General features: G+C 43.0%; 1 protein-coding gene across 1 annotated transcript in view; it reads right to left on the bottom strand.

The window, feature by feature from the left end:
* Nucleotides 1-26505, bottom strand: part of ANK3 (ankyrin 3) — a gene marked incomplete at its 3' end in the record, with an annotated part of 355068 nt that extends 328563 nt beyond the window's left edge. The window contains exons 1-2 of the mRNA XM_081912558.1: nt 26321-26505; nt 1642-1680 (exon numbers count right to left, since the gene is read on the bottom strand). Of these exons, the coding sequence (XP_081768684.1) occupies nt 1642-1680; nt 26321-26386 (105 nt within the window). The 5' untranslated portion in view covers nt 26387-26505. The remainder of the gene's footprint in view (nt 1-1641; nt 1681-26320) is intronic.

Here is a 26505-nt window from a genome sequence, read left to right as displayed (position 1 = left end):
AAAAAACCTCTTTTAAAATAATGATTTTTATCTCTTATAGAAGTCTCATTTGCATGCTGTTGAATGCAAAACAAGGAAATTTGTCTTGCCAGGATTTCAAAAGATTATTAAAAAGCATGACGCTGATCCCTGGTGATAGTTTTCAATCAGTTTTTAATACACACACACCATGTTAATAAATCAGAACTAAATACACTGAAGATTCCCACAGGTTTAAAGACCAAGATGACTGAAAGGATGGATGAAAATATTTATACTTCTTTCTTCTCGGATGGAAGCACCATGAGCATCAACTGCACTTGTGGGATTTCAAGCAGAAACACAGCAGACCATCACTGATATTATCCTCAGGCATTAGCCATTTTGATGCAGTGCCCATGAAAGGTCAACATGTTGGACTCTTTCAGATCAGCTACAACACTTTTCTTCTGAAGCAACGTTTTAAGACCAATTTTTTTAAATTGGTTATGAGGAACCTGTGGTGCTCCAGATCTTTGGGGATTCCAAATCCCTAGCATGGCTAATGGTTGGGGGTGGTGGGAGTAGCAGGCCAACAATATTGGAAGGGCCTCAGGTTCCCCATCCAAGCCATGGAAACAATTCTGTAATTGAAGGTAGTCATTCAATATAAGGACCTTCCAGTTCCATGGCAGCTCAAGCCTTGCATGGAATGTAGGGAGTGTCCTGTCAAAGCAGAGAGCAGATAGGCCCAAGGGGCCCTGCTAAGTGAGGAACAGAAAATGTTTTCTCTGCAGGGAGCTAAAGCCAACTGACACCTTACACAGGCCAGCCACACATGGAGTGTGGTAGACTCCACCTCCCTGGAGATGCTGGCTGGCTGGTTAAAGGTCCCTCGTCTTACTTTGCAGTCTTTAATTTCTGCAAGGCTGGAGAGATAAGATGATGAGTCCCCTACTAAATCACTGAGTAGTGGCTCAGCAATATTCTCCAGCCAGGAGGCCTCAAATAAGGCACATCAGCTGGCAGTCAAATTTATTTGTTGGAAACCAGTATTCTTGGCCATTCTACCCCTTCCCCCAACCAAGAAGTAGCCTGAACCTTGTTCTTTTTTTATTCCTCCCACAAACACTGCAATGTCCTTGGGTTGTGGGAAATGACAAGTGCAACACAATGGACACAGTTCTTTAAAAAACACATTTTAGTCCCACTGAATTTCAATGGAAAAGTTGCTCATAACTTTATTCAGTTGAGATCTGTGGCCCAAGTCGTGCTTTATTTTGCCTGGATCATGTCCTATGTAAGGAAGGGATTTTTTTCCCCCATTCTACACTTAAAGAGCATATTACACTGTTGTCAAATAGAGAAGCAGAATATGATCATTCCAATGTTTTAAGAATATAATAGTTGCTTTAACATGTTTTGATACTCCCTCCAATCATCTCTACACACAACTTACTCTGTGGTCATCTGGCAGGTGTTGACCAAACTGCGGGAGGCAGTGGACGACAGGAGTGCTTGGTGTGCTCTGGTCCATGGGGTCACGAAGAGTCGGGCATGACTAAATGACTAAACAACTTAACAACAACACGACCTATACTACTGAGATGGGAACGCAGAGAAAAAACAGCCACTTAAAAGAGGACAGTAACAATCATATTTTCCTTTTTCTTTTTTGCCTACCTTTCGAGAGCTTTGAGGAGGATGGTGCCTGTGATAAACCTAAAAATAAACAAATAGAACTTTTAAAGAATGTAAACAAACTTAAGTCAACAGACATCTTGCTTCTGAAGAAAAATGCAGTTTAACATGGAAAATAGCAACAAGCAGGAAAAAGTATCTAATGAAGCCCTAAGCAAACACATATACAGTGGTACCTCAGGTTAAGTACTTAATCCGTTCCGGAGGTCTGTTCTTAACCTGAAACTGTACTTAACCTGAAGCACCACTTTAGCTAATGGGGCCTCCTGCTGCTGCCGGGCCGCTGGAACACGATTTCTATTCTCATCCTGAAGCAAAGTTCTTAACTTGAAGCACTATTTCTGGGTTAGCGGAGTCTGTAACCTGAAGCATATATAACCTGAAGCGTATGTAACCCGAGGTGCCACTGTACAAGGCATGAAGATAGCAAATTAATTCATAATAAATTAAATAAATTGTAATAAATTAATCACCACCACCATCATCATCTTGAGCTGGATCCTCCTTGGCTCCTGTCAACTTATAAGTTTCTGTATGAACTACATTGATACCTTACATGTAAAATACATGTCCCAAGATGGACCCAGTAGGATCCAGTAGTAGAAAGGCTAAGATGGATTTCCCCTCTTACATACCTGCTGGAAAATAGGAACCTTCATCCCCCTTTTTACTTTCCCAGGCTTTCGGTACAGACAAGTTATTGCAAATGACTAACCAACTTTTCCTTTAAGTGCTAGTGCACCACAAAATTGCAACCTTTAGCATATATTACTGAAAGGCAAAAATGGATTCAGAACTCGTTCAACTTTTTTTGCAGCGAAAGAAGGAAGGAAGACTCCCAAACTACCAAAAAACATGAAAAATGAAGTCTTGATATTCAAAGTGCAGATAAGAATAATATACAGAAGATGTAGGCGAAACCTCTTCCCAAGACTTTGGAGAATCACTGGGAAAACCAGTGCAGCTCTCTTTCATTTCCTTCACTGGCTCATGCGAGTTCATAGGATACCCCATGACTGCACATCTTTAATAAATGAGACTTGCTTTGGTCTCTGACTACAATTCACTTCCAATGGTGGGTCATGGCAGAGGCAACAACATCCTCCAAGTAGCGACCACACTGCACTCATCAAAATAGGGGTGGGGTTGGGTTAGGTGGCAGCAATGATGGGAACTCCAGGTTGGCAACAGTGGTCCTGGAGGTGTGTGCACACCTGTGGGGCTTCCGCCACAACCCTGGAGCTCCCCTGATCTCACTGCCCCCTCACTCTGCCACATCCCTACTTTCTCTCCCCCTGCCCACCCCCCAAAAATCCCACCACCACTGCTACCATCTTTCCTACAGATGCAACAAGTTGTTTTTTTGCTCTAGCTGAAACATATCAGTGAAAACATATTTCCTGGAAGCCATCTGAGATGTTAAATTATCAATTTGATTAAGCAATTCCAGGTCTACAAGCATCCTTCTACCAATCCTGATAACTAAAATAGGGAAAGGGGAGTTGAAAAGTGTTGACTATAATGAGAGGGAGGTTAAAGTGGGTGGTAGAAAATGCAAGTCAGCAGGAGAGTACACATGCGTTATATGCATAAGGTCCCAAGCTTCCACACTGAAAGCCCCGAATTACTGCTGCCAGGGCAGATCAATCATGTGACCTAAGTATAAGGCAGTTTTATATACTCAAAATGCCACTCACCATGGTAAGTGCCAGCATCATGGTCTGAGGATGTCACAACAGCCACATATAGGAGAAATGAGTTAACAAAGATCTGGCCCTCTGCCCCTCAGTCTCAGCCACAGGCAAGGACTGGCTATAAGAGCTGTAGCCAACTCAGCTTTCAGTAGCTGGCCCTTTGTGATGTCATAGACCCACAGTGTAGGAGACTCTTTGGTAGTGGTGGTGGTGGGCTTGCTTATGAAGCCGTTTTCAGCAGGATCAAGCCATAGTTCTGCAATGCTTTCTCTAGTTATTTTCCCACTTAACGTTAGCCCTACAAATGAATTCAGGATCAGTTGTCTAGTTCAAGAAAGACTCACTCATGCCACTATTTTCTCCAGCCTTAGACCATGAGGCTGTACAAGGAAGCTCCATTTTTCCTCCCAACTTTAAAAGACTATTAGCTCTTTAAGGCTATGAAAGAGAAAGAGATTCTCTCCAGGATGCACCCACCATGTACCGCTACTGGAATACAGCGGCTTGATGAAGCCTGCATGTGCAGTTTTTGTATTTCCATCACCCTCATGTTGGCACAATCATGTGCTCACTGGGAGCAGTTGCTACTTGTCCCTGCAGAGTTGCAAGCTGCAAAACTGGCCTGTATGTTCTGTGCCTTAACTCAAAGCAGGAGTAATGCATGACTCCCTAAGATCTCAATTGTCATCTTTGGTCTTTTCATATGTTTTTTTTCTTAATAGGAATGTTACTGCATGGTCACCCCAGCCTCCAAATTAACACAAAGCTTGAAATGTCGTATTTTAAATTTCGTAAACATTCAAACAGAACAGTCATTTACATTCTCTCTTCATAAAGAGAACCATCAGTCAAGACGAAAAACTATTTGGCTTTAATTGTGAGGAAGTAATAGATTATTCCTGTATAAATGCTAATCAAGCCTAATTTAGTCACTGCTACTCCCAAATGACACAAATGATGAGAGGCCAAGTACAAGCAATCCTGAGCATACTGGAGGCAACTCTTCGCAGCCACACTAGTAATTTGTGGTTGAAAAGAAAGGGGAGGAGTACCAGTTTTTGTACAGCTTCCCTTTACAATTACCTGGAAGCAATTCTTACTTTGCAATATGCAGGTCTATAACTAACAGTCTCATAACCAGCTCACAGGTGGTACCAGCAAATCCCTAATCACTGCTTTTTTGGGGGGGGGACTCAGGGGTACCAGCCATTCCCATGCCCACCTGGCAATCTTTGAAGCTATGGCAGAGTGATCCAGCAATAAAACTGCTAGGACATCTGCAAAGCTAAGCAGGGTCCGGCATGGTTTCAAATTGGATGGGGAACTATGTGTTGAGTTTCCTGTATTGTAAGGAGTTGGACTAGAAGACACTCAGGGTCTCTTCCAATTCTATGATTCTGTACTTGTTGGTCATGTGGGAATGCCTCACCTGCAAGGGTGCCCTATGTTTAGGGAGCAGGGAGCATCTATTCCCTTTATCAAGGAAGAAGTTAACCAAACTGCCCTTGAATACTTTCATGGCTCAATTGCAAAAACATACACCCAACAATATTTGGTTAGAAGAGTTTCCTTGTATACACCCCATCATAAAGATAGCAGCGCTGATCAACAGCTACAAAACTTTTCACTTAAAAAAAGGTGCCTCTATCATGCAGAACACGTACATAGGCCCATTGAGTTGTTTATATAAGATGCTGCCCACCGTTTCAATATTAGGTCTCCCATACTTTTAACAGTTTTATAGATGAAGGAATTTTGGCAGGTACAGCTTTCTTATATAATGGTTGAAAAGGTGTATAGAGGTTCAGGGGCCCCTATATCAGGGGTGCAGAAGTGCAAGCCCCGAGACTGAATGTGGCCCTCCGGTCCTCTCTATCTGGCCCTGGGGACTCTCCCAGGCCAGGCCAACTCTCCAGGCTATGTCCATCCTCCCCATCCCACACCCATCACCAGCCCTGCTCTGTACCCTCCTTTAATGCTGTGCCTGGCTGAAATGTGCCCTCAAACTCTTGCATGCCTGAATGGAGGACGAAGAGGGCTGGTTGGCTGGATTTTGCATGCTTGGAATGTAGCCCATTATGCAAAAGGTGTGAATCGCATCTGTTGTTCCATCCACTTCCCCCCACCTCACCCCATGAGCGTGTTGCCCTAAGGCGGCTATCTGTGTCAAACTGAAAAGGTTTCAGTAGAGAATTCGCAAGGGCAGACTTTGGTCTTTGAAATTTCAGTAGCTCCTGTGCAAGGTGAAAATTTGGTGGCCCCGCCTCTCTCCTTCCATTCTGACTGTGTACTACGCCACAGTTGTGACACCCTGAGGTGCCCCATTCAATTTGGCACCCATTTGGGGGGGACCAGTCATGCTGCTCTAAATCCACTTCTAGAATTGTCAGGGGAAATGTTGATGCTCCTGATAAATAACCATGTGAGGTAGGGAAAGCTGTTCCCCCACAGCGTCTCTGAATGAATCTTCAGGTAAAAGCTGCTCACCCACCTCCACCCCTCAGGATTATGGGCCTGGCTGATTGAAGAAAGAAGGTCTGTGCACTTTTATTGTGAAACCTGCAAAAAGCAACGAGTCACCAGGTGGCTTCTCCGATTTCTATCCGATTTCATGAATGAACACCTTCTCACACAATCCACACATGAAATAGCTTAAATACACTCAAAAGGGGTCCAAAATGTGGTATTCCTGCAAAACGTGTGAAAATTCGTCAGCATATAAATTCAAACCTGCACAGAAAATACAGGCTGAGTTGCAGCTGTGAAATAATTTCTGAAAAGCATTCATTTTAATATGGCATTTGCAATCCAAAATGGCTCCATTGCCCTTCTACAGATAAATATTCAAGATGCAGATTGGGCATGAGATCTGAATTACCAGTAGCTTTAAATACTTTTGTAATATTTCAGGCTTACCCAAACAGATCTGCTAGTTGATATACCAAAGGTACATAATGGTGGAGAGTAACCATGGAAACACTGTACAACTACACATTTTTCCATGGCAACCAGGCCTCCATGGAATACTAATGAGTGACCATGGCAACAGGAAGTTAAAGAGAGGATGTCTGGAGACCAAAATATTTCATGTATCATTTATAAAAGATTAAAAAAATTGACAACTGAATGTACACATTTGCTTTATACAAATCCCAATTTCTGAAGTAAACAACCACAAAAAGCAAAGTCACTGGAATGCTAAGTACCACTTTTATGTAAAATAAAAACAAACAGAAAAAAAATCTTACTGCTATATTAAACCAGAGTTCTTATGTGTTGATTGAACACAGACAGGCATAACAACTTAGCACAGTGGAATGAATTCTGTATTTCCCAAAATGTCTATGAAGTGCTGCATTCTGAGCTCTATGGGAAACTAAAATGAAAGACAACCGGAAAATATTCATATGCCTAAATTCAAAACGTTTTCTGTTTCTCAACTCAAAAGCTGTGTGATGCTTCAGGCCTTTGGCCAAGCTTAAGGCAAATGAAATGCAAAGAAAATTGGCATTTAAGGCAATTTTGCAAAATAGAGAGATGGACAGTGTTAAGGCATCATCCACATTACTGGTCAGAGGCAAAAATCACCTGCCATTTATAACATTGATGAACAACAAAGTGACCTACAGAAATATATATGTCAACAAAACAAAATAATGTGAAAATTAGCTCTTTGGTGGCAAGGCGACTAAACCAAGTAAGCTGTACTGTTGTCAGGGTCTATGCATGCGCCAGACATACAGAGAATTTTATGCTGGCCTTGTCACTCTCATGCCCTTCCCGCTCTCTCAAGCTTTAGGATAGCTCCCTCCCTTTCTCATTTTTAGAAGTGCCACATGCACACTTAACAATCCATTTTGAAAAGGAAACTTTTCTTAAAAGTGCAAAACTATTCTCAGTATAAAAGGGTAAAGGGAACCCTGACCATTAGGTCCCGTCGTGGCCGACTCTTGGGTTGCGGCACTCATCTCGCTTTACTGGCCGAGGGAACCGGCGTACAGCTTCCGGGTCATGTGGCCAGCATGACGAAGCCACTTCTGGCGAACCAGAGCAGTGCACGGAAACACTGTTTACCTTCCTGCCGGAGCGGTTCCTATTTATCTACTTGCACTTTGACGTGCTTTCAAACTGCTAGGTTGGCAGGAACAGGGACCGAGCAATGGGAGCTCACCCTGTTGCGGGGATTCTCAGTATAGGTGGGCAGATAAATAAGTTCCGTGATTAAAACCACCTTCCACTTCAAACTTGAAGAACCATTTCCCAGCCAGAGCTCAGCCCTGGAAAGGAACAGGCACCATCTGAACTGACTACAACGAGGAAACCTCCAGAGCAGACTCACTGCGAAAAAGAAATGAAATAAAATGTATGTGTCTTCTTCATCCTAACCCCCTTGTTGTTTTATCTACTGTAGTCACATTGGTATGACTTTGATATGTTCCTCTGGGCAAGGATAGGAAATCTGGTACCAGCTGCACTTCCCAGAGGCACTCAAATGCCTGTGACAGAAAGGCTCCCTCCCTTCCTCCTTCCCTCTCTTTTTGATGTTACAGGGTGTATGCAACACTTTCAGTTTAGATTATGGAGCTGCCAGAAGTCACCTTTTAATTCACAGGTAAAGAGTTTCATCTAAATCATCTGTTCTGGAGCTTAAACAAGAGGGATGAGATACAGTTTGTGGCATCTCATCACCGCCTATGATTTTACCTATCAGGGTGAAATTTCAATCCACGAGGCAAACAATGTGGTCTTGTGACACTGCTGTACAGTGAACTGCCTCCTGCCTTTCCCATGCAGCCAAAGAAAAGAGAAATCTGCTAGTGGTTTATCCCCATTCATATGAAATGTAAAGCTAAATTGGAACATTCAAACTCCATAGCCACATTTCTCCAAGTTGCTCCAAGTTCAGATATCAAGGCACAAACTTCAGACTGAAGCACACCCACATCTAGGCTTGCCACTTACTTTGCAGGGTGGTGATAATCTCTAGCCATAAGAATGGATAGCTGATTGAATGAATGAACCAATGCAAATTTACAACTGCTGTCTCCATAAACTGAGAACTTTTTAAAAATGTAGCTAAAGGAGCAACAGACAGATTGTAACCACCAGAACTATGTTAAACTGAGGCACACGTCCTATGGCATGGCCCAGGGAAAGGAGTTTCCAGAAGCTGTGGGGAGCAACTGGAAGTTCACTTCACTGTGCATCTGTCACATATTTTGAAACATGAGTGAAGCACAAACCCTTAGGAGCTTTCACTGTGCATAACTAAATATACACTAATAACATTAATGAGTGAGCAAAGCAGGCATACAGACTGTAGGTTTGAACATACCAAAGCCAGCTCACAATACTCTCTGTGTGGTGAAGAAGCAGACACACTGACATAATGTGACATGGAGGCCTATGCATTTACAAGATTCACACAAATTCCCCTTTAAGAAACAAACCCCACCTTTTGGGAGTAGTACGCATGCAAATTGGGCCTTCACGTGCAGTGCCCACCTCACAAACATTATGTGCATGATGGATATGAAAGCTATGCATTGCACTCCCTTCTTCCATGAGAAGGATCACTAGCCTAGTAAGAGTGCAAGTTGGGCTGAAGCTGCTTAGTCCAGCCAACTCTGAGGACATCCTTGCACGTAATGCGAAGCCAGCATGAGCAGCTGAACAAGCCAGGATATGAAGCCATAAATCAAAGTTGGCTTCTTCAGCTGCTCACATGAAGGGAGGAGAAAAGTGGCTTCGAAGGAGCTCCCACGTGATACTTGTGCATATCCTTGCTTAAAAAAAAATTAAAAATTAAAGATTTCTTAGTTTTAAAAAATATGTCCATTGTCTGTTTTTTCAAGTTGTGTTTTCTACAGATCAGTTTCATATGTTGTGAGACATTAGTGTTGCTCGCAGTATTAGGTTGTGAAGAAAAGAGGGGGAGGGTGGAGAGGGTGCATGGGGTGGGATAGGGTGGTAATGCCACTATTCTTCTACTCTGTGTATGTTTGGGGTTTTGTGTCAGCGTCACTTGTGTGGGTTCTCTTTCTATTCGCTTGTTATATTTCCTTGGTGGTGAGAGGGGTAGGGGTGGCCTAGGGGTGGTTGGGTTGGCTTTGGTTGGCTTTAGTTAGATTTGTTTGTGGCAGGGGGGTTGGATTTTTGGGTCAGGTTACCCATATTGATTCGTATGCTGTTGGCGGATTCTTGTTGTTGTCTTGTTGGGCTATATATGTGATAAACGGAACCATACCGGCGTGAAGGCATCTTCTTCTATTTCATATCTGAGCTTATTAAACAAGCATGTTTACCATAATGTTGCATGTGCAAGTGGCCAGAGTGAACCTGACATTTAAACCCAAGACCATTTAAGCCAAGACCTTTTGCTGCTGGGCCTATGCATTTTGTTACCTGCTCACTTGCATTTTAAATTAAAGCTATGTTTTAAAACTCTAAGCATCCAAGAAGTAGGTGGTGGAGTTCTCTAATAAGCAACAAAAGTTTCCCTAACATATACTTGCCCAATCTGGATATGCTGGTCTTGAATGCATTGTGCAGTTTTTATGCCAAGATCTCTCAGATGTTTTAAATTTTCAAAAGTTTTTGCAAAAATGTACTCCACCTCAGGGGTTTTTTCCCTTTCCCAGTATGAGAACGGCTAAGGGAGCTGGGCATGTTTAGCCTGGAGAAGAGGAGGTTAAGGGGTGATATGATAGCCATGTTCAAATATATAAAAGGATGTCACATAGAAGAGGGAGAAAGGTTGTTTTCTGCTGCTCCAGAGAAGCGGACACGGAGCAATGGATCCAAACTACAAGAAAGAAGATTCCACCTAAACATTAGGAAGAACTTCCTGACAGTAAGAGCTGTTCGACAGTGGAATTTGCTGCCAAGGAATGTGGTGGAGTCTCCTTCTTTGGAGGTCTTTAAGCAGAGGCTTGACAACCATATGTCAGGAGTGCTCTGATGGTGTTTCCTGCTTGGCAGGGGGTTGGACTCGATGGCCCTTGTGGTCTCTTCCAACTCTATGATTCTATGATTGATTCTATGAGATTGAAAGTAACTGGCATGTATGCATACATTTAGAAATTAGAAAATTGCACGTAGTCTTTGGAAAACCCACTGATAGGCTTTGAAAACCCATGATATAGTGCTTATTCCTATATTATCTTCTATAATTTCTGGGGATTAGGGACACAGAAGCCAGGGGGGGGGGGCTTGTCAATGTTAATCATCTCCACCAGCAAATTAAATTTGAAGAATCTGATGGCAAATATTCAGCAGTGCTCAAAAAGCCAGAAGGGTGGAAAAATACAAGGATCCCATTTTTTTTCATGTGAACATCCTCTGTTCCTGTTGTGCTTTTGTACAAACATGTAAAGGGCTACAGCACCATCTGCTGATATTTTACACATATTGCACTACTATAGTTCTCAGAAAGGTTACTGCAATTAAAATTGATGGGGTGGAGCTTAAGTAGAATGGGAATCAGCAACTAGCAGCAACTAGCAGTCAAATCATCAAATCTGATCCGCTGGGGTGCATCATCTATACCAGTGTTTCCCAACCGGTGTTCCGCGGCACACGAGTGTGCCGTGAGACGTTGCCTCGTGTGCCGCGAGATGCCTGGAGGGAGGCGGGCGAGTCGGGCGGCGAGAGGCGGGGCGGCGGCGGCGAGGAGAGGCCGCGCCTCCTGCTGCTGCCTGGCGCTCCTCCTCGCAGCCGGCAGCGCTGCCTGGGCGCCTCCGCGCGACTCTGCCTCGCTGGGTTTGGTCTCCCAGCAGAGACGGGTCACACGCGCCCCTCCCTCCCTCCCTCAGCCCGCGCGGAGGGAGAGCCAGAGAGAGGCATCGCTCCTGCGCGGCGGGAGAGGGAGCAGCCGGAGCGATGCCCCAAACGAACGCATGGGACCGGAGGGGAAATCCTCTCCGAGGCGGATTGAGCGCAGCTGAGAGAAGCCTTTCGAGGAGCTGCCGTGTCCCCTGGAAACCCCCTTCCCAGCTCTGCCTCAGCCGCCGCCGCCTCAGTTGCCGCCGTCCCTCAGTCCCTCGCTCTGCTGCCTCCTCCCACCCCCAAAGCTTGGAGGTTCCCCAGCAAGGGGGAGGGAAAAAACTTTCACTTTTGTGCGTCCCTCCCGGCGTGACGCTGCGCGCTGACGTCACGGGGCGGGGCTTTAATGGTGGTGTGCCGCGAGATTTTTTTTCAGTAAACAGGTGTGCCATTGCCCAAAAACGTTTGGGAAACACTGATCTATACCCTGTGTAAACCGATCCAGAGGAAGCTAGCCCAGATTCCCCAAAAACGTTAGGGAGGAATTCAGGGACAGAGGGGATTGGGCAATGTTAGGTTTCTGCCCTGGGAGGTTGAACGTATTGTTCTTTACAGTGGAAAATGGTTGAGCCACCTTCACTTCACCTGCAAGTGTGTGGAGCAATTAATAGAAAGCTCTGCTTCTCTTCAGCTTTTGGCAAGAGATAGCATACTGAATGACAGCTACCACGGAGTTGAAAGGAGCAAAGAGGGTTAAAAGCTACGATCAAAACAGCTGATCAGCATATGGAAGGAAGGGTAGAAGAACTGTTTATTTTTGGCAGTGAGCTTTCATCATGTTGCCCCCTTCGTTCTTTCATGATGGCCCTCTGCTTCTGCACTTCCTCACTGGTCCACCCCAATATCATAGTGCTTGAAGTGTTCTGAGAGCAAGTGAGTTTACAGCAACTTACACAGAAGAGAAAGCTCACATTTACAGATCAAGTGTCCCTATTTTCCATTAACAGTCCAAGGTTTACAGAAGCTGACTCAGTCCCTGACTGGATCCTGGGACATCCCTATTTCCCCTACAGAACCGTTAGAAGATATTTGAAGGCAGCCTTGTATAGGGAAGTTTTTTTAATGTTTAATTTGTTGTATATTTTTATGTATGTTGGAAGCCACCCAGAGTGGCTGGGGCAACCCAAACAGACAAGCATTGGTTAACAAAAAAGCAGGGTTTGCGAGGTATAGTGGTTAGCTACACTGGCCTGTTCCCCTCACAGGGCATTTTTAAAGTAAGGAATGCCTGCGGCTATAATATCCTTTGGCAGTAGCCAATGGGAGTTATCAGGTTTTATTTAGGACGGCCTAGCTTGTCAGGTTAGGCCACCAAGCCAGCAACCTCTTTTCTTCTCCTCTCTTTGCATTCAGCTTGAAGGAAATTTTCTCTACCCACTCAGACAGGCCCTTTTTACCAACGCTAAGCCAAAATCCACCTCTGTTTTCACAAAGTATCACACATGCAAAAACAGGATGCAACATTCTTGCTATCTCTCACAGGGTGCAGAGGAAATAGTTTTCTCTTAAATATTTGGACAGGGACTCTGCTTACCTTAAGTATATGTGGTGATAGAGGGTTCTCTTCTCTTTCTTCTACTTTAAAACATCATGTTGTGTTGTTCCAAAACCACTGTTAGAATATGGGCCAGTGGGAAGCAGCCAATAGACACTTCCTGGGGTGGCATGGCAGGAACACGTCACATTGCATTGCGTCACTCCATACCCATTAGGAAGTGGCAGCTATGGAGACAGAGAGGGCTTTGTACTGCTTTTGAGTGGTGCCGGGTATTTGTTTTGAAAGGAAAAGGAAAAAAATCCCTCTGCAACCTTGCATGGTTAAAGTAAATGTCAGCCTTCGCCCCATCCATTCTCCAAATATTTTGGAGAAAATTCTCTTTCCCCTTCCCCTCCAAGTTTCATGGGTGCTTCAGTCCTGCCCGAAACACTCTGCAAATTGTAAAAAAGGAAGGAAGAGAGGAACCATTTTTGGCCAACACTTGGGCCATTATGGACATGGAGGGAGACAACTGCGGGTGATGCTGATCACCACAGCATCCTTTCTTCTCATTTTAAAAAGATGTTATAGCCAGCCAAGCGTGTACATGGTTACAGATGCTCTTTGTATTTTTTTTAAAACTTTAAAATATTAAATCATCTTGTTTTTACAGCAAAATGGTGCTTGTTCAAAGTGTATTTGTTTATTATTTATTACAAGTATTTATATACCACTATTCATTAAAAAAAACAAACCCAGAATGGTTTACAACAGTTTTACATGAAAGCATATAAAACTTTAAAACCAGAAATCAGCTAATTATTATGGAAAGATATTGTCTTCATTGCCTGCAGGAGTCTGACGGAGTAGAAAAATCTTCAGCAGGCATTTAGAAATTGAAACAGAAGGTCTATGCCGAATCTCTATTGGTAGAGGGAAGCTTTTAATGTTTGATGTTTTATTGTGTTTTTATATGTGTTGGAAGCCACCCAGAGTGGCTGGGGCAACTCAGTCAGATGGGCGGGGTATAAACACCAACGGCAGTATTCCACAAGACAGGGTTGATTACATTAAAAGGTTAGTTTCTTGTTGCTATCAAACAAACCTCACCAACTCAGGGAATAAGTGCAGCAGGGCACCAATATTAGTGCAGCAAATACAAACTCAATTTTATTATTGTAGTTATAATGATGGTATGATCAGAGTTTAAAATGCAAAAGTGCATGTGCTCAGAGGGCTCCTTTTTTTCGGGGTTTATAAATACTTTTTTGCTCTAATATATCAAGGATGTAGAAGCAGTTGTAAAGCATGAAATGGTTTGAAGGGGGGGAGAGAAATGTTAATTGTGTGCTTCACAACAGAACACACAGACAGGACATCTAAGATCATTAAATCCAGGGTCTAAAATTGCCTGGTCACACTGCTTTTGACAAGAGCTGGCATAGATTTACTTGGAATAAGTCTCACTGAACACAATGGGACTTACATCTGAGTAGATACGCACAGGATTGTAAGTTTTGAAATGCATTTGTTTCCTCTCCATTTAGCAGTAAAGGATTTCGTTTTCATGGGCCATTTGGCTTACTGCATTTCTAAATCGAACCAGATAACAATGGAGTCGTTACTAAAACACAGCAGACCGTATGAGCCTACCTTATTTTAAGCATAGTTAGCTCTGTGGATATTTGCATCTCATATACTAGTAAACCATTCTGAACAACAGACAAAAGCATGCTCAAACACACACCTATTCTGGCACAGGAAAATCCAATACAGGGTAACTTACTTTGAAATTATTATAATATTGATGACCTATTGTACCAAATATGTAGAGGTGTTCTTGAAATTTTATGAATAAAAACAGCAAGGTTAAAAAACAAAAAAAGAGGTTTCGGTTTCCAGTAGTGCAAAACCTTCAGTACTTTTCAATCCAAACCTCCAGTACCTTTTACAGTAAGTCATGACATATGCTCTGATCAAAGTACCTAGTGAGCGGTGCAGCCGAGATTATTGTACTTACATCAGCAGCAGGTGCCATAGCAAGAACAAAAGGAAACTCATAATCTTAGATAATACCAGAGCAAATGGGGGGGGGACCTCTAGTCATCCAATATAGCAGCCTCAAGTTTAAACATTTTCCAATCCGTTCTCTGTGTCTTTCAGACAGAAAGCTTTTCATGGCTGTCATGCTCGAGCGCCAAATTCATCTATGCGCTTGAAGTGGTGAGCAAGCGATGAGATGACAACAGCCTCAGGTGTCCCAAGTTTACTTTGCATGCCAGGAAGTCATGTGACTTCCCTTAGTTTCCTATTAGTGCTTCGATTGACTTTAGTTCAAGTAACTAAGGTCAAATGTTCTAAAGAGCTGCTGCGAATGGAGGTTAAAAAGGAAACACCCCTGACCTGCTGACTCTTAAAATGTCTATTGAATAAACTCAGGCACATGAATATACGTTAGATGCATAAATATGGTGCACCATATGCACACCTAAGGGAGGAGACTACTTTCCATTAACATGTTTCCTCTGGTTACTTCTCAGTTTGACTACTGTAACACTTCACAGGAGACTGCTCCTGAAGACTGCCTTGTGCAGGCTGCAGAGAATGTGGAACAGCTATACTCTGCAAGTTACCGTAATATCCTACTGATGAGATACTGCCTGAGGCAAAGTTATCCTCTACTAGAAAAACAGGGCTTTTCCAGTGTCAGCATATAGAACCATAGAAATGCAGAGCTGGAAGAGACCCTAAGGGTCATATACTCCAACTCCCTGCAATGCAGAAATCCCAGCTAAAGCATCCATGACAGATGGCCATCCAACCTCTGCTTAAAAACCTCCAAGGAAGGAGAGTCCACAACCTCCCAAGGCAGACTGTTCCATCAACAGCTTTTACATGATCTTTAGGAGACCACCTTCTTGTTCAATGAGACCTTCAGAAGGCTGTGTCTTCTCTTCTGCAAACAAAATACAATTACTGCTGTTGCGTTCGTGTTTCTGTAAATTGCTTTTAATGAGCTGTTTTATTACTATTGAAACTGCCAGCCACTTTGAAGGCCTCTGTGGCAAAAAAGAAAGAAAAGGCAGCCCATAAATTTTAATGCACATTAAATAAGTCTGCTTAATGTATAAAGATATTCTAGCCCTAAGGGCATGCAATGTGTTCATTAAATTTGCAAAACAAAAGGTAATTTGTGGAATTCCCAGATAATATCCCAAGGTTAAGATATGAGGAGCCTTGCTAATGGTGCTTCAATAGTTATACACAATACTAAGAGATATGGACTGAACTACAGGATACCCTACTTCTGGAATTAGAGAACTGCGAAGACCCATGTTCACTTTGAGCCATCCATCGTCTTTCAGCCTCATCTACCACACAGGGCAGTTTTGGCAATAAGCAGTGGGAGGGGGGTAAATGTATGCTGCCATTGTGTTAGCTACAGTGGTTTTCACAGTTCATTATGTGCCTTTGTGTTAAGATATAGAAAGCTACAGTGAACCAAGTTACCCAACCCCCCAGAATATATTGCTAGTAACTTCCATGATTCTTATGCTTACTACCAAACCAGTCGGTTTGTGGCTACCTTATTTCATCACCACCTTGCTATATGAATCAGCCTTAAGTCTGGGAATCGCTTGGGGCAAGATTATGGATGGGGAGATCTGTACAAATGAGGTGTGCACCTCTATTTCTTATTGCATCATGCCAGATTAAAAAGCAAAACTGTGACTATAATAAAACTCTAAACAGCATATTCAACATTTTAAGCCTCTTCAATCTCTACCTCAGTTTGCTCACCCTCTTCTCTACATGCACATTGGCACTAAGTTCAGCTTAGCTCCCACGGCACAGCAAGCAAAGTTGTGCAGCCACTTGTTGGGTCCTAAAAAATGTGCTGTGGCTCTCCCTCATCTGTTTTCAATTAGCCTTAGCTGCAACACTCAACCTGCCTCCCCAAATCTAAAGGGGGGTCTCTAGCTAAAAATGCAAAATTTATTTGCCGCCCCCCCCTTTGTATAACAAGCGGCTGTATATTCTCTTGTGAATCTCCTTAGTAAAGTCATTCAAGATTTGACTCCAAAGACACAGAAGACCGGAACAAAAGATATCTTTCAAAAATTAAGGAGGAAAAATGTTCTGCATACACTTAACATGCAAAACTGTGTGTATCTTGAAAGAGGGGATTGCTTTGATTCTCCTGTTAATTAAGAAAGTTACAGAAGCATAACATTACTTAGTTGAAAATAATTTAATAACCTCCTAATTCTTATTTTAGCTCGTGCTTTCAGGCTCTCTTTAAAAAAGATAGCGCATCATCTTCATTTAATCAATGAATTGTACAGGCCTTTAAAACAGGAAAGTATTATTTATCTCCCCTGCCCTTGCCCAACTCTCCTTTTTATCATGGTCACACAAGATTCTTGGCATTACTTTGTTCCTTAAAAATAAAATAAAATCAAGTTTCATCAAAGTTTTCAAAATGTTAAGAAAACGAACAACAAAAACATGCCATCGCTGATGGGAACTCACGGGCAGAGGCATCTTATCACGTCTAGCTTAGGCACAAATGGAATTTATGGAGTGTACAATGACCATATCACCCAAATTCAGAATTGGCTTACTCTAACACATACCTACCACATGAATATGGCTTTCCGTTTCCTCATATCCATACCAGCATAATGGATACAAGGTGTTATTCCCACAGGAGAGTTTCATTCATGTCCATTGCCACTGGAGAAGCAATGTGAGGGTCAAATCTTGAATTCTGGTTTAGATGGCCGGGGGGGGGGGGTTCACTCAGATTTGCTCCCAGTTTAACTCATTTAGCAGGATTCAAAGGTCCCCATCCTATGCAAACTTCAAGTCTTTGGTAATGCCCGTATTACCAATTAATAGTGTGTACTAGTAGTTATCTGTACATAAGGACTGTTTATGTTATATGATTTTGTTTTTTAAGTTTGGTAATGTTGTTTTTAAAACTCTCCTCTACATTCTGAAGCAGTCCACTTTTATCATCTCATGTTTCTACCAACGCATTCACCCTTGATCTCTCTTTAAAAAAAAATAATTATTATTAGCCGACCAATCAAATCAAATCAAATCACATCACATAAATTCCGAATTACAAAGCTGAATTTTAAATTTTTGTTGAGGGGACCCATATTTCAAGTTCCGAAGGGGGATTCCGATCATCTTCTTGCTACTGCGTTAATCTCCAAATCAGTCCAAATAATGTTCATAATTCTATCCAGTCTTATCTTGCTGTTTCCACATCTCATCTTGTTCGTATATTTTTTTTATTTTTTTATTTATGATCTCTTCTGATAATCTCCTTAAGCAGATAAACACCAATTATAATCCTGTGTGAATTTTTCCGTTCATCCAATCCTCATATCAAGATGGTTTCCATATATCATCGCTTTCATAAATAACATCGCTCTTTCCATCATTAATCTCGCAGATCTGTCGCTCTTAAGTCCCTCTGAGGAGTCTTACCCATAATATAAAAACAGCTCTGTTCCTCCTCCCAGACGTAAGTCCTCCGACAGAACTTGCCAACATGGTGACGGTATTTTTAACTGCGTCATTCCAAAGCTCTTATATTTCCACGATCTTCTTGAAACATGCTTTGGTTAGAAAATTATCTCCACACAGTCTTAAATCCACAGCTTAAGTCATTAAAATGGCATTTCTGACTTGTGTGGGGGGGTGTTCTTGTTTAATCACATAGAGGAAAGAAAGGAAAGTTTTTTCCCCTCCCCCATCCAGTCCCTTTGCCATACCAAGCCTTGGTGATCTTCTCATGATTTATTTTTGTTCCTCTGACCCGTCTTGTTTATCAGAGATCTCTTCAGTTAGCAGTCTTTACTCCCCCTCCTTCCTTGAAATATGTGCATTCGCTTCCTCCTAATTGTTTCTTTTGAAGTTATTGCAGCTAGAGGCAGGGATCAGAGACAGCATCCAGGAGCGCCGAGATCCACAGGAGGGCTTTCTGCCTAGTGCCCCCATCCCCACAAATTCGGGGGTGGTATAGGGCACAGCAGGCAAGGGCAGCCCCCCCCAACCTTGGGGGGGGTAGGGAGGCTATTTACTCCCATCACAGCCTCTTAATTACCTCGTGTGGGTCGGAGAGATGTTATTGTCAGCCATCTTCCGATGTGCCCCTAGTGGCCCCTCCTCCACCCTTGATCTCTCAATTGATTTGTTCCAAAACCCAACCTATGTAACTTATACATGTTGCAGAATCATACGGTGCAGCTATCCATGGACTGTATGATATGCATCTACAAGGGGGATGGCTGCATATTTGCATGTTTCTCCATGGGCAACCGCCCCCACCAATTGCAAGGGAAAATAATCCTAGTCTAGGTGCAGAATTTATCTGCACCTAAAAGGCTCCTAGGAGGCTGGAGGGATATTGCTGCTGCTGTGAACACTGAAAGGAAGACCCCTCACTGCTGCAAGGCCTATTTCCACCTGGCCTAGGGGGTGGGGCCCAGACTTACCTTGAACAGATAAGAGGCTCCTGGAAGGCCAGAGGGGCATTACTGAAACAACTCTTGGGTTGGGGCAACTGGCAAAAATGTTTTACAACGTTTTAAACGGTTCTAATTTTGGTTCCTCTGGTTTGTTTTTGTCGGGTTGGGGTTGGTTAAATGTTTAGTTGGGGTTGGTGGTTATTTTAATTTGGGTATAAGTGTAAACTCTTATTATTGTTATTATTGGTTTCTATTGATTTATTGGTTTGTTTGTTGCCTGTATAGGACATTCTGTTTCTTAATGTTTGGTGTTTTGTTGTGGTTTTATATATGTTGTAAGCCACCCAGAGTGGCTGGGAAAAGCTGTCCAGAGTGGCTGGGGGCAGAGCCTCAGATATGTACTGTATTGATTTTTACTTATGGAGGGGCAGCTGCCCCCCCCCTTCGCTACATCCATGGGGGGCACAGGAAGGAAGCAAGGTTGGAAGGAGGTCACAGTCAGAAAAAGGCTGAGAGCCTGATGGTCCTGCTCCTGCCTCTCTCCACCTGGTCTAGGGTGGGGCCTGACAGGCTTCCTAAGGACTGCAAGGAATGGGGTATTTGGGGGGAAGTTTTCTTGGGCGTTTTTGCTGCTGTTATTGATATTAATTTTTTGTATCTTTTTATGTGGAAAAGGTTCAGTTTGGTTATGTAGTTTTTGATGTGTTTGATGTGTTATTTTTATGACTACTTTTTATGACTACTTTGCTATGTTTGTATATAAATCTTTTCATATTGTAAGCCACCTTGCTTTTATGAAATGTTCCAAAAGTGTAATTTGTATTTTTGAATGTATGGTGTGTGTGGTTTTTTTTTTAGTGAAAACCAATTATTTTAAAAGGTGCAGTAGTAAGCCCAAGCTACACACAAGAATTCACTCAAATGGAGTGGTGGGTGCTATGATGAAAATTGCAGATGTGTAAATGGGTAATATACAACTTACTCACACTTAGAGTAGACTCATTGATTTAACTGGATATACTCCAACCAGGAACCATTTTGTTCAGTGTCTTAAATGGATTTTTCAAATTACACAGCTATGCCTGGGTTCTTGTAGTCTTGGGACTTTTGAAGTGTGAGGATCAAAATCCTGATCCCTTGTTAAGTTGCTTACCTTGGAAGGACTTTACCAATTTATATGTCATTTAGATAATAAAGAGTAGCAGGTACTTTGATTCAGTGGCTCCAGCAATGTATTCCAACAAACAGGAGCTTCCCCACTAATTTCTACAAGACAGATAGATCCTATTCAAAATGCATCATACTATTTGTATCCTTACACCACAAATTGTTCTTCAAACACAACCACACTGCTGTTCCTGTACTACTGGTATTATAGGGCTTCACTGTCATTCTGCCAATGACATTTGGATTTAGCCAAGTTTCTAAGACGTCCATTGTATCAATAGCCACATTTAAACTCAAGGCTCCCAGGATGTGTGTGCAACCACTATTACAGTACTTTACTTACTTACTTACTGATGCACATGTTTAAAAAGAACTATTATAACGTAAGAGAGAATAGAGCTTTACTAGAATGCTCAGTACTAGAGAAGTGGATTTTGCCTTCCATGTATACAATCTGCAAAGGACTACAGCACCAAATCTGTGTTCTTCCACACCTGCTGGCTTAGCTGCTATTTACCGTAATTAAATGCTCCTTGACCACTTCGCTTTATACACCAATGCTATTATTTTCTTTTCATTGAGTTGCACTGTGTTCTGTAAGAGAACAGTTCCATCAGTGCAAGCATTTCTGCTTCCCTGACAGAATAATCTACCAGTGCCCTCCCCACCACGACATGCTATGCTGGGAGCCATGGCGGAGCTTCATGCTCCGGCACCGGGGGGGGGGGCAGGGAGCAGGTGGGGGCGGGGCTGGTGCGCCGCCCGCAGGGGCATGGTGCATGTCCTGGGGGCAGGGCACGCCACCTGCGAGGGCATGGCACCCAGTGTGTGTGGGGGGGAGCTGCGATGGCACCCCACCGGGATTGCACTGCTGGGGGCGGTGAGCTCTCCCCGCACTCCTCTTCCTCTGCCAGTGTCTGGGGGTTTTCCCAACCCCTTTCCCCCAGCAGATTTGGGGAGGTCATGGGCAACACACAGGAGAAGAAGTGAGGGAGAATGCTCCATTGCATTAGTGGGAATCATGCTAACTTCTGCTACTGCAATGAGGTACTTGGATATGCTCCTGTAGGTCTGATGCAATTAATTTATACATTAGCAAATGGCTGCAACTACCCCACCCCATACACATGGGATGTTATAGATATTAAAAAACTTCGCAAAGAAACAAAGTAAAATTCATTTGTCGCTGATTGAATTTGAAGCTAATCTTACAGTTTCAACTGAAAGACACCCTAGACCTTCTGGGCAACAAGCCAACACAATATGCTTTATCACATATCCAAATCTTTTCTTTCTTCTTCTTAATGGGAAAGGTTTTGTTTAGCACCACAAGCAGTGTATAAGTACATTATATTTTGTGTCTTACCCTTGAGACCCAAATCGTGTAATTACAGAACAGTTCAAAAAGCAGGAACTATTCAACAGTAGCTTGTCTAGCAGCAGAACAACCTAATAAAATGAGGCCTTATGCAAAATGAACCTTAAGATATATTGAATGGGTTTCAGTGCACACTAGACCAAAAGACAGTGGTATATCAATGATAGTTGAAGAAGAACTGAGTTATGTATAGGTAGAAATTTCCTGGACAATGGCTTCACGCAACTCTTAAAAAGCATTATTTGCAACAAACATTTTTGTCAACCTGATATAGACTGCAGAGGAGAAATAAAAATGTGCTGCATTGCAATATATTCTTTTACAATGGCGAGCCATTTTAAGCCTCATCTGAAAATGTTTGCATTGTTACAGGCCAGTGCTAGATCCTTTGCATTGCTGGGGCCATCAGCTATTGTAATAGTAACATATCCATATATCAGTTGGGTTTGCACAATACTTCAGAACTCTGTTCCAACCTTATATGTGAAGCTAGCATGCTCACCTGCCTCTACCATCTATACCAGGGTACCCCATCCAGATGGAGCCTATGTATGTATGTATAATCACATGTACATGAGCCAATATCATGCAATCCAGAAGTCTGCCATCTGACTTTGACCTACACACAAAGGATTCTATGTGTGAAGGTCACCTTGATGGGATGGGTCATCCCCAAGTAGGTGGTGGAGGCGTGGTCAGCCCCCCCAAGTCCATGGGTAGGGCTTGGGGATTAAACTTCACAAATATCATCCCAACTGGTCCATTGTTTCACTAAAGGCATAACTGGGTGACAATTTGCTACCAAACAAAGCTCAATATTTTTTCATTTGTATACAAAACTTTAAACAACTTAGAGCCTGACTGTTTAAGAAACTGCCTCCTTCCATACATCCTATTCAGTCACTGAGGACACTGGTAAAGGCCTTCCTGCTGGTGCCACTCACCTCCAAGGTTCACTGGACAACTACTTGGAGCAGCACATTCACTGTGATGGCACCCACATTATGGCGCATACTCCCTTCTGACATGTGTGGCATATGATGTGTTTTTCCCCCTTTTTTGTTATTGTTAAAAACATTTATTCAGACAAGTCTTTGAGGAGTAACAACATTGCCTTTCATTCTCATTTTGTATGCACCTCAGACTTGTGCATTTTTTTGGGTATTTTATACTTTCTTCTACTTTTAATTTGCTGCATACCACTTGGAAATGTTTTTTCTACAAATTATCATTTTTAAAAAAACAATAAATCATTGAAGGGGAATAGTGAGTAAGTTGGATCCAGAGGTATGCAATGTTAGGGTTGAAGCCATTGTGCTTTCATGCTATTTTGGTCATATGTATGACCTTCTACCTCAGAGCGAGCTCAGTTGAAACCTATTGTTTCAACTGATAGGCTAGAACTTGATGAAGCCACTAGCCCACTTCTGCATGAAGCAGCTTTTCAACATTAAAAGGAAACACTGATTTTGCTTCTTTGTAAGAATGAGGCAGACACCTGCATGAAACATTGGGAAGGGCAAGGCATACTGCTGTGTGAGCATCTGATTTGCTGGTCAGTATATCTGTCAAATGTACCGTGATGACAGGAGGGACATTGTGGGAAAAACCATCAGCAACCAAAGAGTGAAAGGAGCATACTCACACAGCCATTGCCCACAAATTAACTTACACCACTAAGAACAGAGCAGAGAGTGAAGCATTGGGGTACAACCCTAAGCACCTGAAGAACTGATAGCTTCAAAAAGATCCAGTAAAATGAGACAAATCATGCCAATGGAAAAACTAAAGCCAGACAGAAAACTCATTCCTATGACCCTATAACATTGCAGCCTTTGACAAATAGAAGTATTTTGTGGGTATTTATTAGCTTCGTGTCAAATTGTATGAGGAAATGTCATCCTCGCTTCTGACATATGCCTCACCACCATTCTGGAAGGGCTTCTCATTTGTAGTACAGTGGTGCCTTGGGTTACATACGCTTCAGGTTACAGACTCCGCTAACCCAGAAATAATACCTCGGGTTAAGAATTTTGCTTCCGGATAAGAACAGAAATCGTGCTCCTGTGGCACAGCGGCAGCAGGAGGCCCCATTAGCTAAAGTGGTGCTTCAGGCTAAGAACAGTTTCAGGTTAAGAACGGACCTCCGGAACGAATTAAGTACGTAACCAGAGGTTCCACTGTAATTGAGGCTCAGACTTGCAATTGATTAATGTGTTTTAAGACTGTTGACACTTTTCTGTATAGCAGATAGTAGAAAAACAGTAAAACAAGATACATAGTGAAAAGATGTTGTTCCAATTTCTTTCAGGCAACAATGATTTCTTGTGGAGAAAGAGAAAAACAAAGATGGGCTTGTTGATATTTAAAACCTTAACAGTATCTTAAATACTGTTATCTATTACTTTTCTGAAATATACACGCCACAATTATTTAAAGTAGATATAAACCGACTTTTGGCACCAAGGATGGAGGTGAGGAGCAGCTTTAATCAGAATTCAAGGAAAGTTGTGATTAATTCCAGAAAAATGCATTGTTTATACCAGGTAGAATAATGGACTCAACCCGCACCATAAAGTTGATAGCAAACCTGAAGTGAAGAGGAAGGAGAAGTACATCTTGGAAACAAAAACATTGTTATATTCTTTCACCAGGTATTAAGTAATTTGTTATACACAAGCAACACCCACAAAAAGAAGAGCAGTCCGCACACCGGCAGGGTGACTGGTTTCTTTGGAATAGTAATACAAAACACAGTTCAAACTAGTGAGCTTCCAATACCAGTGCAATAAATCTTGTCCATTTAGCTTTAAATTTATTCACTGCTCATTCCCAAGAAGTGGATTTTCCCACTTGGTGCACATCTATGCCACATACTAAAAACTGGCTCTATTACACTGTATTTTTCCAAGATGGTCCTTCAAGTCCCACGTCAAAAGCAATGGGAATATATCCAGGCGACACACAAAGCGGTTTGTGCGTGAGGTTCGCCTCACTAAAAGAAAAGATATCCCCGCTCTTGTCCCAAAGATTCAACTGTGGGTGCTAAAATGTGCAAGGGATGTTCTCAGCTTAAACAGAAAGACCTGCCTGAAAGCTGGAACTGATTCGGTTCAAGGCACAACATGGGAAAGTCACTTGACAGGCGTGCTAACCCAGTCTTCAGAGTTTGCCGCCAGATTTTAACTCAGACCGGACAGTCAAACAACACTCAGAAGCATTAACAGGCCCTCTGATATTGTGACCATGGTCCACAGAACAAATTACTGAACGACATTCAAAGTTAAATCCCTGTTGTATTTACGAAACCCCTTCACTAACATTTCAGCTTCCTTATGCATTCAAGCACACTGCAAGCGCAAGCAAGACTGCAATGAGAGTTTCCCAGTCCCATCATATGCAAGTTTATTTGCAAGCATGTCCCACTGAGATCAAAGTAATTTCCTTTTAAATAAGTTGTTATTGGATTTGCCACCATGCTCTCTTCAGTTAGTAGTGTCTTTACCTCCCAGGCAAGCGATGCTGTTGACAAGGCTTACCTGAAGCTACAGGTGTGATTGCATTTGACACAGAGCCAGCAGGTTCAAAGAGAACTACACCCACTATTATGTTATAAAGAGCACAAAACTTCTAACACAGAGATTGACAGAATACAGACCGCCAATGTGGACCTCCAGCCTATTTCTGGTAGGTAGCCTAGCATCTGCTTAACAGTGAAGAAAACCTGCTCCAAAACAAGCAAACACTGGATTGAATGGACTTTAGGTTGACCCAGCAAGACACTTCCAGAATACACTCTCTTAAGAATTTGGATCACTTAACACAGTTGAGTATTACTCAGAATAGACCTGTTGAAATTAACAGACTTCACTTAGCCATGTTCATTAATGGGCTTACTCTGAGTAAAACTTAGTTTAATACAACTCATAGATTTGGATCTCTTGTCAGTTAAGCCATTAACTCTTGCTCTTAATTTTATTTGTGCAGCACAAGGATACTAATTAAAAGAAAGTAGTCCCTGCTAAGGCTAAGCCAAAACTAGATTTTATATAGCTTTAATTCTATCAATGGTGAACTGCTTTTTTTAAAAAATGACTTTTTAAATGTTTTTAGCTGGTTCTTCTTTTTGTTTGTAAGCCGCCTGGAGTCCCTCAGAGGAAAACAAATAATGCTATCCCAGTCCTCGCTTGTTTCCTTGCTTCAAACCCTTCAAGCTCGCTGCAGGACAGGATTTTTTCATGTAGGGGAAACCTGAGAACCCGCTTCCCTCCTCACGCTGCTTCCTCAATGGGAAGCAGGACCCGCCGCCGCGAACGGCGGGACTGAGTCCCGGGATGAGGGCGCGAACCGCCTCACACGCGGCAGTCCGGTCTCTCCTCAGAAGCAAGCCTCGCGGGCTTCCGCGCGGCCACCGACAGGCTTGTAGCCCGAAGCGCGCTCGCCTCAGGTGTGACCAACGCCTCGAGTCAACCCTCGGCTCCTCTGAGAGCAGCAGGGAAAGGTCACTGCGCTTCAGCTTTTCTTCCCGGAAGGCGGCAAGAGACAGAGAGCGAGAGAGACGCAGGAGAGGGAAAGTTCATGAAGAAACAGGAGGGTGGGGGGGAGAGGGGGGGGAAAGGGCCGCCCGGTGGCTCACCTGGTCTAGTTCCCGGGCATCCCCGCCTGGAGAAAAGGCGGCGGAGGCGGAGGAGGAGGAGGCCATGTTGCAAGGCTCTCGCTCTCTCTCTCTCTCTCTCGCCCAGACACACCTCTTTATCCCGTGGAGCAAAGGCGAGGCGAGCAGGAGCCCAGTTCGGCCGAGCTCCCTCACGGGCTGCGCGC

The sequence above is a fragment of the Podarcis melisellensis genome (assembly GCF_964234715.1).
Source record: "Podarcis melisellensis genome assembly, chromosome: 5".
In the NCBI taxonomy this organism is placed as follows: domain Eukaryota; kingdom Metazoa; phylum Chordata; class Lepidosauria; order Squamata; family Lacertidae; genus Podarcis; species Podarcis melisellensis.
The sequence above is the reverse complement of the archived record's forward strand: the minus strand, read 5'-3'. Positions and strand labels throughout refer to the sequence as shown.